General features: G+C 45.1%; 1 protein-coding gene across 2 annotated transcripts; it reads right to left on the bottom strand.

The window, feature by feature from the left end:
- Nucleotides 1-2,343: 2,343 nt before the first annotated feature.
- Nucleotides 2,344-13,869, bottom strand: LOC146267759 (uncharacterized). Of its 2 annotated transcripts, XM_084710273.1 has the most exons (12): nt 12,547-13,869; nt 11,989-12,414; nt 11,545-11,665; nt 11,126-11,433; nt 10,793-11,000; nt 10,581-10,694; nt 10,350-10,477; nt 10,165-10,234; nt 5,484-5,596; nt 5,187-5,374; nt 4,844-5,062; nt 2,344-3,131 (listed from the first exon to the last, which is right to left on the bottom strand). In XM_084710273.1, the coding sequence occupies exons 1-12, from the start codon at nt 12,564-12,566 to the stop codon at nt 2,725-2,727; spliced, it is 2,322 nt and encodes a 773-aa protein (XP_084566399.1). In that variant the 5' UTR covers nt 12,567-13,869; the 3' UTR covers nt 2,344-2,724. The 2 variants fall into 2 exon arrangements, with proteins under 2 accessions (XP_084566399.1, XP_084566400.1); XM_084710274.1 differs by lacking the exon at nt 5,484-5,596 and having other exon boundaries at nt 10,350-10,500.

The raw sequence follows: 13,869 nt of genomic DNA, 5'->3' as shown, positions 1-13,869 counted from the left end.
AGGTTCGACAATCCGGCGGACCCTCCTCTCCAGGACCCCCGAATAGACTTTCCCAGGGAGGCTGAGGAGTGTGATCCCCCTAAAGTTGGAGCACACCCTCCGGTCCCCCTTTTTAAAGAGGGGAACCACCACCCCGGTCTGCCAGTCCAGGCACTGTCCCCGAAAGTCCACGCGATGTTGCAGAGTCGTGTCAACCAAGACAGCCCTACAACATCCAGAGCCTTAAGGAACTCCGGGCGGACCTCGTCCACCCCAGGGGCCTTGCCACCGCGGAGCTTTTCAACCACCTCGGCGACCTCGGCCCCAGAGATAGGAGGGCCCCCCCCGATGTCCCCAGACTCTGCCTCCACGTCGGAAAACGTGTTGGTGGAATTAAGGAGGTCTTCAAAGTATTCCTTCCACCGATCCAGGACGTCCCCCGTCGAAGTCAGCAGCGCACCGTCCCCACCGTATACAGTGTTGACAGAGCACTGCTTCCCCCTCCTGAGTCGCCGGATGGTGGTCCAGAACCTTTTTGAAGCCGTTCGGAAGTCATTCTCCATGGCCTCGCCGAACTCCTCCCATGCCCGGGTTTTTGCCTCCGCGACCGCCAGAGCCGCGTTCCGCTTGGCCTGCCGGTACACATCAGCTGCCTCAGGAGTCCTACCAGCCAATAAAGCCCGATAGGCCTCCTTCTTCAGCTTGACGGCATCCCTCACCTCCGGAGTCCACCACCGGGTCCGAGGGCTACCGCCGCGACATGCACCGACCGCCTTGCGGCCGCAGCTCCAGTCAGCCGCTTCAACAATGGAGGCCCGGAACATGGCCCATTCGGACTCAATGTCCCCGGCCCCCCCCGAGACATGATCGAAGCTCTCCCGGAGGTGGGAGTTGAAGCTCCTTCTGACAGAGGGTTCCGCCAGCCGTTCCCAGCAGACCCTCACATTACGTTTGGGCCTGCCAGGCCTGACCGGCGTCCTCCCCCACCATCGGAGCCAACTCACCACCAGGTGGTGATCAGTTGACAGCTCCGCCCCTCTCCTCACCCGAGTGTCCAAGACATGCGGCCTCAAGTCCGACGACACGACTACGAAGTCGATCATCGAACTGAGACCTCGGGTGTCCTGGTGCCAGGTGCACATATGGACACCCTTATGCTTGAACATGGTGTTCGTTATGGACAAGCCGTGTTTAGCACAGAAGTCCAACAACAGAACACCACTCGGGTTCAGATCGGGGGGGCCGTTCCTCCCAATCACGCCCCTCCAGGTCTCACTGTCATTGCCCACATGAGCATTGAAGTCCCCCAGGAGGACGAGGGAATCCCCGGGAGGAGCGCTTTCCAGCACCCCCTCCAGAGACTCCAAAAAGGGTGGGTACTCTGAGCTGCCGTTTGGTGCATAAGCACAAACGACAGTGAGGACCCGTCCCCCCACCCGAAGGCGGAGGGAGGCTACCCTCTCATCCACCGGGGTGAACCCCAATGTACAGGCACCGAACCGAGGGGAAACAAGTATTCCCACCCCAGCTCGACGCCTCTCACCAAGGGCAACTCCAGAGTGGAAGAGAGTCCAGCCCCTCTCAAGGAGACTGGTTCCGGAGCCCGTGCCGTGCGTCGAGGCGAGGCCGACTATATCTAGCCGGAAACTCTCTACCTCGCGCACCAGCTCAGGCTCCTTTCCCGCCAGCGAGGTGACGTTCCACGTCCCTAAAGCTAGCTTCTGCAGCCGAGGATCAGACCGCCAAGGCCCCCGCCTTCGGCCGCCGCCCGTCTCACACTGCACCCGACCCCCATGACCCCTCCTGCGGATGGTGAGCCCACTGGAAGAGGGTCCCACGTTGTCTCTTCGGGCTGTGCCCGACCGGGCCCCATGGGAAAAGGCCCGGCCACCAGGCGCTCGCCATCGAGCCCCACCCCCGGGCCTGGCTCCAGGGGGGGGCCCCGGTGACCCGCTTCCGGGCAGGGGCAACTGGGAACCATTGTTGTGTTTCTTCATGGTTGGTTTTTTGAGCCACGCTTTGTCTGGTCTTTCACCTGGAACCTGTTTGCCTTGGGAGACCCTACCAGGGGCATAAAGCCCCCGACAACATAGCTTCCAGGATCACTAGGACACGCAAACCCCTCCACCGCGGTAAGGTGGTGACTCACGGAGGGGGACTAGAATTATGAGTATGACAAAATCAGGCTGTGTTATTTTCAATAAAACTTTTCCAGAATGGAAAAATTTAGTTAAAAAATGAATGCAATAAAAAATTAAAAAATTAACATAAGTGTACATGCACATTACAACAGTCTCAGAGAAAGAGATTCACAGTTCCCAACCAATAACCACTCTCAGGGTAAGAAAAGCTCTCAGGGTAAGATTATAATCATAATCAATCATGTTTATTGGCCTTGTTTGTTGTGTTTAGCTGGGCCTGGTGTACAGGTAAGACCTACTCACATGCTCAAAACTGAGGTCATTTTAAATTGAATTTTCAAAAGCATTTATTCACAACATCAATTTTTTTTTAAAGAAATATGGAGTAGAAAATGTATTCAATTATGCAACTACTAACATTCGTGTCATTTTAAATGGAAGTTAAAAAATAATTTATGATTTTGAAGTTACAAAAAAGAATGCGATTAACTATGTAAGTGTACATGCATTGTTAGTCCCAGCAGGTATCCAGTACTGGGATACACACTGGGCCTGTTGATGTTGTTACAACAAGATGTTAAGTCCTCTCATCCACATGAGTATTCTACTCATCCAGCCATTTCAGGTCCAGGCCCTCTCCTCGGAAGAACTTCCTCTTGGCACCGTGGTCAAAAGAAAGTTCAGTGTTTGTGTCAATGTCCTTCACAGCCTTGAAGAGGATGGCTTGCTTTTCACCTTCTCCTGTGTTGAACACGCAGTGAAGTGGCTTCAAGTTGCTCTTCTTTGAAGCATGCTTGATCCTTCTGCCAAACGTTTCTGCTCCGTGACACTCACATGGACTGTGGCCATCAATGCAGAGTTCCGTCTGCCCAGCTCTGAAGAAAAACAGGCCACGCATGTCTTCTTCTGAGTTGTGGCTCATCATTTCTCTCCCCTCTGCAGCTGTGGTGATGATTCCATGGTAATCACAGACAATTTCACCTTCAGCAAAAGGCTTGGTTGTAACCACTCCTGTAATAAAGAGAAAATAACACTTTGAGTTACATGAAAATATGGCAAACATTTCAATAAGTGTTTCTTATGGGTGGAGCCCAACATGATAAAAGGATCATTTAAAGGGGCAATTGACTGCAATACCGATTTTACCTTGTCATAGTTGAATAACGACAGTTCGGTGGGTAAAATGAAAATACCAAGAATATCAAAGTCCACTGACACCTCTTTCCTATTCAAATCTCAAAGAAAAAATTTGGCTGTAAAACGCTAGGCTAGCTTTTCAACAAAGCTACCGGTCTGACGTGGGACGGGGGTTAGCTGCGCGCTGCTCTGTGTAGGCTACTTATAAGGAATTGTTAAGAAGAAGTTTTGAATTATAACAAGGATATTGAAAATGGACCACAGTCGTAAATGCTGTGTTCCAGGCTGTACAGGGAAGGCTAACACTCACAGTCTTCCCAAGGAGCCAAACATTCAACAGGCATGGCTGCTGTTGTCTATGAGAAGATCCCGGCGAAGTTCGACACTCAATCATTAATTTGCTCAGAACATTTCACCCAAGACAGTTTTGACAACCTTGGACAATTGCAAGCAGCATTTGCTAGGAAGCTGAACCTGGAAAGAGGTGCTGTTCCGACCGTATGCTCATTGCAACCGCAAGCTATAAGGACAGTATGATGTTGTGCTAACAGTTATTAGCAATGCTAACGCTTCCTGTATATAGCATACCAGGTAGAATGCTAAATAAGTTTCTACACACATCAAATGACTCTAGCTAGATTAGCTGTAGTTGGCATTAGAAGGGAAGCCTCTGAAAAATAGCCAGAAAACGAACAGCAGTCTGTCTTATTGCTAACGCCTGTCTAGATAATCTATTTGAAAGAACTGGAGAAAGGCAGGTGCTTGATACAGGATACGTTAGCATTGCTAGTAACTGTTACTAGTATCACCTGGACTGTAGGCATGTAAACAAGTTTAGCTTGCTAACGCAAGAGCATAGGTAGAATGTGTGATAATTTAGCCTAGTTTATTGGTAATGGGGCTAACGTTGATTCATGTTCCTGACTGTGTTTCATTCAAATAAATAACCTGTGTAATGTAAATCTACAAGTCACGATGCATGTTTGTCCAGATCTTTGTCATATTATATTTCAGCAATTTATTTAGAGCTAGCTAGCTAGCGGAAGCCGAGTAGAATCACAATATGGTTTGGTTGCTAAACTGTAGCCAAACGTTCTAACCACCCAAGTCAATCCAGTTTGCTTCAACAACAGAAGTGGAAACAAGTAATGTTATCATTTCAAATGATATATAGTCAATCTGTTACAGTGTCTGTTACAAAACAGTGTTGTGTAGACACCATAGATTTATTTGCACGTTTTTATTTCAAGTCTCCAACTTCGGTGTTTCAGCAAGTGCTGCTGTTGGCCGTGTTGCGTTTTTGCTCCCAGCTTCACTCGTTGAAAACCAACCAATCAGCGCGCAGCTTATTTAAATATTAATATTAATACCATAAAAGGAGAAAAGCTTGTGTTTTTTCCCGGAAACATTTCAGAGGATCTGTCAGTGGGCATAGAACAGCACCCGGGCCATTTTCAACCCAACCAATGTTACATAGCCTATTCGGAGACCTTAAGGAACAGTGTGAAATACCCAAAAAACCCAGTCAATTGCCCCTTTAAGTGTTCATATTTATCCCCTTGCAAGAAAATGAAAGGTTTTCTTACTTAGCCCTTTCTCTCCACCAAAGTCTTGGATGACCAGGCCTTTCCAATTCTGCTGAATAGTTTTCTTGTAGGTGTGAGCATCACCCTCAATGGACAGTTTGGAGGCTGGTTTCCACGCCTGTCGGATCTCTTCTGGAGTTGGATGGTTGGCTGTCCACCCCTGCTTCTTAATCTGCCTATCCAATTTCCTGGCTGATGGTTTCTGATGGATGTATTTTGCTGAAAAAAAAAAGAATTAAATAACCTCAGTCATGCTAGTCATTTATCACTAAATAAATTGCCATGTGTAAGTAATGTATTGATTTGGTAATCAATGTTATGGATTATGGATTGGAGTATTTACACAGCAGATGTTCCTGTCTCTGGAGATACTGGGAGGATTCTGGGAACCCTGAAGCAACCCTCTTCCTTTTGCCTGGTGGCTGGCCTTCTGTGGAAACTGGGAATGTGGTGATGAAGGTAGAAAAGTCATTTTCTGCCGGCTCGGAAGGCTGGTCGTCCTTAATTGGTGGAGAGCAGGTTTCTGAATTGCTTTAAAGTTTAAGGAAAATAAGATTAAAAAAGTACAAATGAGGACAACTTGGTAAACAATTGTGAGATTTCATTAACGTGTTGTTTTGTGTAAAATGAAGATGCTTACTCAATCAAGGATTCCAGCATTTGAGCTCTGGCCAATATAACCTTTTGCAATTGCATTCGATAATGCTGGTCGGCCAGAAAACTGTTATGGGCCATGTGATGTGCCACACCCTCCTTTTCATTGAATGTGTGATTCCAAAGTAAATAAATAGGTAAGTAAATGCATAAATAAATATGGTTAGGAAATAAACAGTGAAAAAAATATGTCAATAAATATAGCATCATATATAAATATAGCATATATAAATATATATCTGAATCATTTTACATAAATAAATACATGGACTTGAAAAATGAACAGAACGTAGACATTCATGACCATTGAAGTCTCACTGGAGCAAAAACGTAAAAAAAATATTATTGTTAATCCACCGCTCGTCAATGCAAGCTAATCAAGCTCACAGATTAGATCAGGGGTGTTAAACTCATTTTAACCGAGGGCCACATCAGCATTATGGTTGTTCTCAAAGGGACAGTTGTAACTACAATGTAAAAACATTGTTTCTAGCTGTAGCCTTTGTGAACATATTCTCCTGCCGCCTTAAATTCTTGAACAATCTGCTGTTTTTCTTGGAGGATATGTAACCGGTGTGAAAAACTCACTCCTCAGGTACGTAAGAGGCCATCTGCATCAAAGAAGAGCTAGCTTTTCTTTGGCGTAGTTGGTAGTGGTTGCGCTTGGCAGTCCAGAGGTGGCAGGTTCGACTCCCAATAACAGCGAACGACGGCCCTGGCAGAACAAGACCAGGGGCCCGTTCTCCGTCGCTTATTACATCAAAGATAAAATGACACATCCAAGACGACATCATCTTGCTAATCATGATTTGGCTAATTTGGTTCTTTGAACACCCATGTTGTTTATAATTACTATAGCTGAATTGAGTTGTGCGTTGGTCTAGAAGCAGGTATGTATCGAAATTAGAAACATTGATCAGCAACGAAGCTATTAGCTGCTCACACAAGTCTATGGCTGCTAACCATGGCCAAAAAGAGGACCCCGTTTTTTCCGCAACAGAGCAACAGCTTGCTCGAAGGTTACTCCAAATTTGAAGATTTAATCAGAACGCCAGGGAACACCTAAAAGTCTGCAAAATCCAAGAAATCCGTCCATTGGAGTGTTGTCATTCAAACCATGCTCGCCTTAGTTAAACATGGAACTTTGCGTTGAACACTGATATCTCTAGGCCGTATGTCAACACTTTGCCGCAACATAGCCTAATCGAAATGCATTGTGAGAGATGCAGGTTGGTCAATGCAGACTTTTTCAATACACCATTTAAGTTCCCAAATGTGGCCTGTACATTAATCCGCGCCTGACTGAGCCAAAGGAAGAGTATACTGAAGGTGTGGAATTGATTGAGCATCCAGGTAACTTTGTTAGGTGTCTAAAATACATACATTTGTATTTTGTTCCTAAGAAACACACAAGTCAAGTCAGTTTATTTATAGAGCACATTTAAAATCAGCCAATGCCAACCAGTCATCAGATAAAGAAAAACAACAATAAGTAGGAACGGCAGACCAACAACAAAATTACAATAAGCACAAGTGACCCAAAACTGACTCGAAAGCCAAAGAATAAATCCTTCTTTTCTAAAACAATTGAACGTGCTGTATCTAACCAACTGTCTAACTTTCTCTCTCAGAACAACCTGCTTGACCCCAACCAATCGGGCTTCAAGACCGGCCACTCCACAGAGACTGCCCTCCTTTCAGTCACCACTGCCCTCCAGTCTGCCAGAGCGGCTTCGAGGTCATCCGTCATCATTCTGCTGGACCTTTCTGCAGCGTTTGACACGGTTAACCACCAGATCCTGCTCTACAGACTTGGAGAGATGGGCATCACTGGCACTGCACTCCAGTGGATCTCATCCTACCTCTCGGGAAGATCCTACCAGGTCTCCTGGGGAGGCAAACTGTCAGACCCCCGCCAGCTCTCCACCGGTGTCCCACAGGGCTCCGTCCTTGGACCCCTCCTCTTCTCTCTGTACACCACCTCACTTGGACCAATCATCACCTCCCATGGCTTCTCCTACCACTGCTACGCTGACGACACCCAGCTGTACCTGTCGTTCCCCCCGACCGATCCGGGGATCTCTGCTAGGATTGAGGCCTGCCTCGCAGACATCTCCGCCTGGATGACCGAGCACCACCTCCAGCTGAACCTCGCCAAAACAGAACTTCTCATCATCCCGGCTAAACCCTCCATCTCCCACGACCTGTCAATCACCCTGGGATCTGCGACGGTGACCTCCTCATCCTCTGCCAGGAACCTTGGGGTTACAATGGATGACGAGCTCTCCTTCACGGCCCACATCGCCGCAGTCTCCCGGTCTTGTAGATTCACCCTCTACAACATCCGAAAGATCAGGAGATACCTGTCTGAGCACTCCACCCAGCTGCTAGTCCAAGCACTGGTCCTCTCCAAGTTGGACTACTGCAACTCGCTGCTCGCTGGTCTCCCAGCATGTGCAACCCGCCCTCTTCAGAGGATTCAGAATGCAGCGGCCCGCCTGGTCTACAATCTACCCAGACGCTCCCATGTTACCCCGCTCCTCATCTCCCTCCACTGGCTACCCATCAACGCCCGTATCAGATTCAAGACCCTGGTACTGACCTTCCGAGCAGTGAACGGGACTGCACTCATCTACATCAAGTCTCTCCTGCACCCTTACACCCCCACCCGTCACCTACGGTCTTCTTCAGACAACCGCCTGGTGGTCCCACCGCTCAAGACTGCCCGGTCCCAACACAAGCTCTTCTCCTGCCTGGCGCCCCAATGGTGGAACCAGCTCCCCACCTCCATCAGGGACACTGACTGTCTCCCCACCTTCAAGAAAAGGCTCAAGACGCACTTGTTCCGGGAGTACAACGGCACTTAAGAATGCTTGGCTGGATTTGTTAGTTCCCTCCAGGATCACTACGACTCTTATTGAGTGACTTGTTGCTATTGTAGGTTAGATATAACGAAGTTAAGTCTTGTACTTGCTGTGTAATATTTTACTGTTGATTGTTCTTTTACAGGTACAGTCCTGCACTTTTGTGGTTCATGTTGTTTTATTTGTAACTTGTATAACTACATGCTCTTATGGGTCTTCCCTTTTGGCACTTGTTTAGCTTTTTCACAATGTATGCTTCATGTTTTGGCTGCTTGCAATGTTTGGGACTATCTCGTTGTTATGTTCAGTGACCTATGCTCTTTTGTAAAGCTCTCTCTTGGAAGTCGCTTTGGATAAAAGCGTCTGCTAAATGAATAAATGTAAATGTAAATGAAATGTAATAAATACATGTTTTAAGATGAGACTTGGTGGTGGGGGATGAAATTGGCAGTTTATTCCACAGTAGTGGAAGTGGAGTAGGGGCCACAACACATGAAGTCGCAATTCGTAGAGTCAAGTCGCAAGTCAATGATAATGCAACTTAATTGTGACTCAAGTACAAGTCTCTAACTCAATTTCCATCTCTGGCTAGAGGTGACTTCCTGGACATCTTGCACACAAACACGGTGCTCGATAAGTCTCAAACTATTTAAGACTTGGTCATCGATGTCCATGTTCTAAGTAGAGCACTTATCCGCCTAAGTACCTCTACGAAATCTTCAGTGTGGGCCAAAATGAGGTCCCTTGACAAGCCACGCTGATCAATTAGAACATATAAGGCCAGCATGCCATCTCTGACACCACTTATACCAACATCTGCACTAAAACTAGTTTTTCTCTTGGTACCCCACAAGGTCTGCCTATGACCTTGTGCAGTTGCTTTGGTCTGAAGATAACCGCGATCCTCATTTGCATGTAGGATTGGAAATAAATACAACACCAAAATAAATGTGGGAATAGGAAATAAAAGTCCCATGAAATAAATTAATGTCTTTTGAAAAATGTAATTCTGAAAAAAGTACATGCATTTATTAGCGCTGCCAGTTAAACGCGTTATTAACGGCGTTAACGCAAACCCATTTTAACTGCATACATTTTTTTAATTGCAAAATTAAAGTTATTTTGGGCCGAGCAAACTGTAGTTTTTTTTCACATGCTGTTGCAACAACTACTGACGTTTGAAAAACTACAACACCACACTGGATCTAGCCAGACCGGAAACAAAACAACAGGCACGCCACAAACACTTGTTTGGGCTTGCGAGTAAGCTAAAGAGTAGTAGGCTTACGTTACGTTTTGAGTTGATGGCAAGCGCAAGACGCCGAAATGGATGCCAATAAGATTCTGAATGGAAGGTTCACTTTTAAAAAGTTGCCAAATGGTTCCATTGACAAGACCAAGGTGATCTGTGTGTTTTGTTGTTGTGAACTGAGCTATAATCAAAGCACGTCCAGTCTGAAATACCACTTGATGGCCAAGCACACAGCTGATGCGAATTCTCCGCCCCCTGGTCAAAGCCAGGCGATTGAAATGATGTTTTCAATTTAAAAAACACATTTGCACTAAGCAATCCGATAAGAGCATTAAAACAAGAAAAAAATAATAGGACAAATAAAAATCAAGGGACTTTTAGAATAGATAAAAATATGCGTTCGGCAGCACTAGTATTATAATTTTTTTATATGATGCTATATATATATATATATTTATTGCCAACTTTTTTTCACAGTTTATAGTCATATTTATTTATTTAAGTATTTACCCATTAATATATTACATTTTGAATCAAACTGCATTACATACCTTTTGGTCCTCCATAAATGTCTCGGCAGCCCTTCGGACCTCAACACTACTGACAGGTGGGAGATTGTAGCTGCAGTAAGAACATTTGACATGAAACGTTAATTGTGATGTATTTCACCCCATTTTCAAACACAAGAAAGTGGTAACATTTACTCATGAGCACATGGATGTAGGTAGGAACATACATTTCATGGAGTCGAGCGATGTCGTTTGTGACCTTGTGAACAGGTTTGCCATTGGATGAAATGAAAAACTTGTGGCAACTATCCTTGAGGTATCCAGGGCGAATGTTATCGTAGTACGACTGTAACCACTGTGGGAACAATAAAGACTTGACTGCAAAACATTGTGAATAATATATTGTTTGTATCATACTCAAACAGTGGTAAAACATATTTGGCAGCTAAAAAACTTACAGCTTCCTCCTCCAGTGACAAGGCAAGTGTAACAATCTGTTGTGTTGTTCTGTGGTGCCGGATACAAATCACAGCCCTTCCACCAACATGCTTTCTACACTCCCACTCTTCCACCTGGAACACATTGAAAATATTTAAAAGTATTTCTAAATAATCATTACAGCGTATTCAGGGGACAAACTCCTTCAAGCTGTTAAACTAGATGCACTTACAGTCATGCCCTCCACAGCTCCTGGGAGCTGAAAGTGACTAAACACCATGACCGCTTCACAGTAATAGCGGAATGTCGTCTTTTCACTGTCAAAGACATTGGATTCATCCATTAACTTCTTGAAGATGTTAAGGAAGTCTTCCTTTGCAACGTTCAAAATTTCCTGGCACTCTGCAACACTGCGCATGCCATCGGTTAATCGATTGTTTCTAAATTAAACAAGAAAATAGAGAAAACAACAGACAGGTTATTAAACACACCACACTCAGGATTGCAGTAGTAAATAACAAAGACTTAAGTGGTAATAAGATAATAGTGAATGAATAGTACTTACTTTATGGTGACCACTTCATGTAAACGAGCCTTGGCAACTGGCTTCTTCAGTTGTACAAGCAGCTGCTTGTACTCTTGGCACATGGAGTGGAGCTCTGCGCCTTCCTTTCCCGGATCCAGCTTTATCTTCAGGAAGACTACGAACCGTATCATGTTTGTGATGTAGTTCAGAATGGTGGCTGCGCTCATGTCTGCCAGTCGTAGTTTTGTCAAGTAATCCCGTGTCTCTTTGCTCTTCTTGAGGAAGTCCAGATTTGGCTCATCCCCACTGGGCTGCAAATAGCGCAGAAAGCGTGACACGTTGTCAACCTTTGAGAGAGACGATGAGAAGTAAATGGTAGCATTAACATCATAAGAAGAAAGTAGACATTGTTGAAATGTGGTGTTCTGGCTGAAAATGTATCTGGAAAGAGATCTTACCTCCTGTTGATAGTTGGTGATGCTGAGACTGTCTGTGAGGTATCTTTTGAAGTCCGAAATGAGACTGGCATCATCAGGAAACTTTGAATATAGACCCGCCTTTAACATATTCCCACGCACACTGGGGAAAAAGAAGAGGGGAAGAATTAAATAATGATAGAATTGAAAAAAAGTTGTAAAACAGATCATAAATTCTACTTCAACATAACATGTGTAACGGAGTTAGAACCGTAATACTTGCTCCTCAGGTATCTAAGAGGCCACCCGCGTCAAAAAAGAGTCAGCTTTTCTTTGGCATAGCTGGTAGTGGTTGCGGTTGGAAGTCGAGATGTGGCAGGTTCGACTCCCCGTGGGAGTGAACATTGGCCAGATACCTCTGACAGAACTTGCAAGACCACGTCCGTTACATACCCACTACACATGTATGCAATGTATGATATGTACCTTTGCCAGGAAGGGTCTCCTGTCCTCTCATCCAGATCAGAAGAGGACAAGTCCCTGTCACGAGTCCCTTGTGGTGAAGAGGGGGGAGAGGGGCTAACACATCTGCTGGCAGTTGCTGAGGTTCCGTCACCTGCAGAGTCTACGGCCATGGTCTCAGGGGGCATGTTTCTGATGAAGTACTCCCTCCCAAGAAGCTCCTTCACCAGGGCTGAACGACATTCCAGGTGGGGCAGCATCTCACAGATACGGATGTAATCCCAATTCCTGGTCCTTGTCCAATTATAGGTGGAATCCCTGGCCTTCTGAACCTCAGATGCTCTTTCTTGTGGTGTGCTGTTTTTCATACAGACCCTGGCCAGGTGTCGCGGCAACTGGTTCTGTGGTTGTCGGCACAGCTGACAGTACACTAGTCTGCGCTTGATAGACCTTCAAGACAAACACAAAAAAGGAACAAAAAAAAGACATTCATCACAGTAAAATAAGAAACTCTTAAGATCAAAATGCAGAAGGAAACAACCATAACATGAGACAATTTTGCTGTAATAACATCAGTCTCACCTCTTAGATTGTTCAGTCATAGTGAAAGTAGCGTAGTGGATGGTTCTTCAGGTAAGCAGGTGGAAGTTCAGGTCAGAAGGTAAAGATCACTACATGAGCAGAACTGTGCAGTGCCTGAAATGTTCTCTTCTATTTAAACAGAAATATCAGCCATGCTCACCTAGTGTGATGTAATTGTAGCAGACGGAACCTACGTCTGTTTAGTAGGGGTAACTAACTCTTCCCTGAAAGGCTGAAGATCAAAAGAGCTGGGCCCATAACCCCCAGATCAACTAGTCTCAAGCCTATTCTGCCTTCAGGAAAATCATATAATAGTTTAGGCTTTAGGATTTGGAAAATGTCACAGTGATGACCGAAAGAATATAACACAAGCGTAAGGGTCTATGTGTGCACCTTACCCTGTATATCCCTGACCGACTATACTTTACTAGCAGAAGATGAGACGGCCCCTACTCCAGAAAAAATCAAGAATTTCACAGCGCAAGCAATAGTTACAAAGTTTCACATTAATGGTGATTTAATACACTAAAATAAAAGTGCATCGAATATTACTCAAAATCACCCATGGGTTAACTTTTCATGGTCGTTGTTTAAGCTTGTTACCATTATTGTTGGCCAACTTACTAAACCTGAGTTCTCAGAAATGATTTATTGTATTAATCTAAAGACATTTTCGTTTAACCCCTTTTATTCACCGCTTCAAAATATTGAAAATAACTTATATTGGTTCGATGCATTAACCCAAGCTATGGTAACATTGACTTGAATGACATTAACAGCAGTCACAAAAAGTAAACTACAGTACACTAAATGTCACAGATCAGTGTACTCTCACCCAAAAAATGTTTTAAACTAAAATGGATTCAGTCCAAACAATAAGAAAAATACTCTGTTCACGTATTGTCCGTCCAGGCTCAGTCCACAAGAAAAAAAACCCGCCAAGTATCAAAACAAATGGGCTAGCCAAACAACGTCCTTGTCCAGGCAAATGACGACACAGTATCTGTAGTTTTTGAGAGCAACACAGTGGTTTCTCTTCACTCTAGCTTGCCGGTAAACGACACCGATTTAGATTACTTCACCTCAAATCTTCCCATGTTTTCGCTCGTCGCTGGAGCTCCAATTCAGTCTGGTCAGCAGGGAACAGTCGAACTCGGCAACGTGAAGGATCCAAGAACAGCTAACACAAACCAACGCAATTGTAACTCCTTCCGCTGTGTTTTATTTTGATCCTGTTCTCATACAGGGGACAGACCTACTATGATTTATTAACGTACTTGCACGTGTCTCACATACAATCCCTATGATACAATCTCATATAAT

This window comes from Hypomesus nipponensis, chromosome 11 (genome assembly GCF_054491055.1).
Source record: "Hypomesus nipponensis isolate SF chromosome 11, ASM5449105v1, whole genome shotgun sequence".
In the NCBI taxonomy this organism is placed as follows: domain Eukaryota; kingdom Metazoa; phylum Chordata; class Actinopteri; order Osmeriformes; family Osmeridae; genus Hypomesus; species Hypomesus nipponensis.
The sequence above is the reverse complement of the archived record's forward strand: the minus strand, read 5'-3'. Positions and strand labels throughout refer to the sequence as shown.

Bases quoted from the DNA above. Each gene is read 5' to 3' on its own strand.
- LOC146267759 (XM_084710273.1), bottom strand. From the start codon at position 12,566: ATGACTGAACAATCTAAGAG. The intron at 12,415-12,546 runs GTGAGACTGATG...TTTGTCTTGAAG, and splicing joins ATGACTGAACAATCTAAGAG to GTCTATCAAGCGCAGACTAG. The intron at 5,597-10,164 runs GTATGTAATGCA...TTCAATGAAAAG, and splicing joins CATTTATGGAGGACCAAAAG to GAGGGTGTGGCACATCACAT.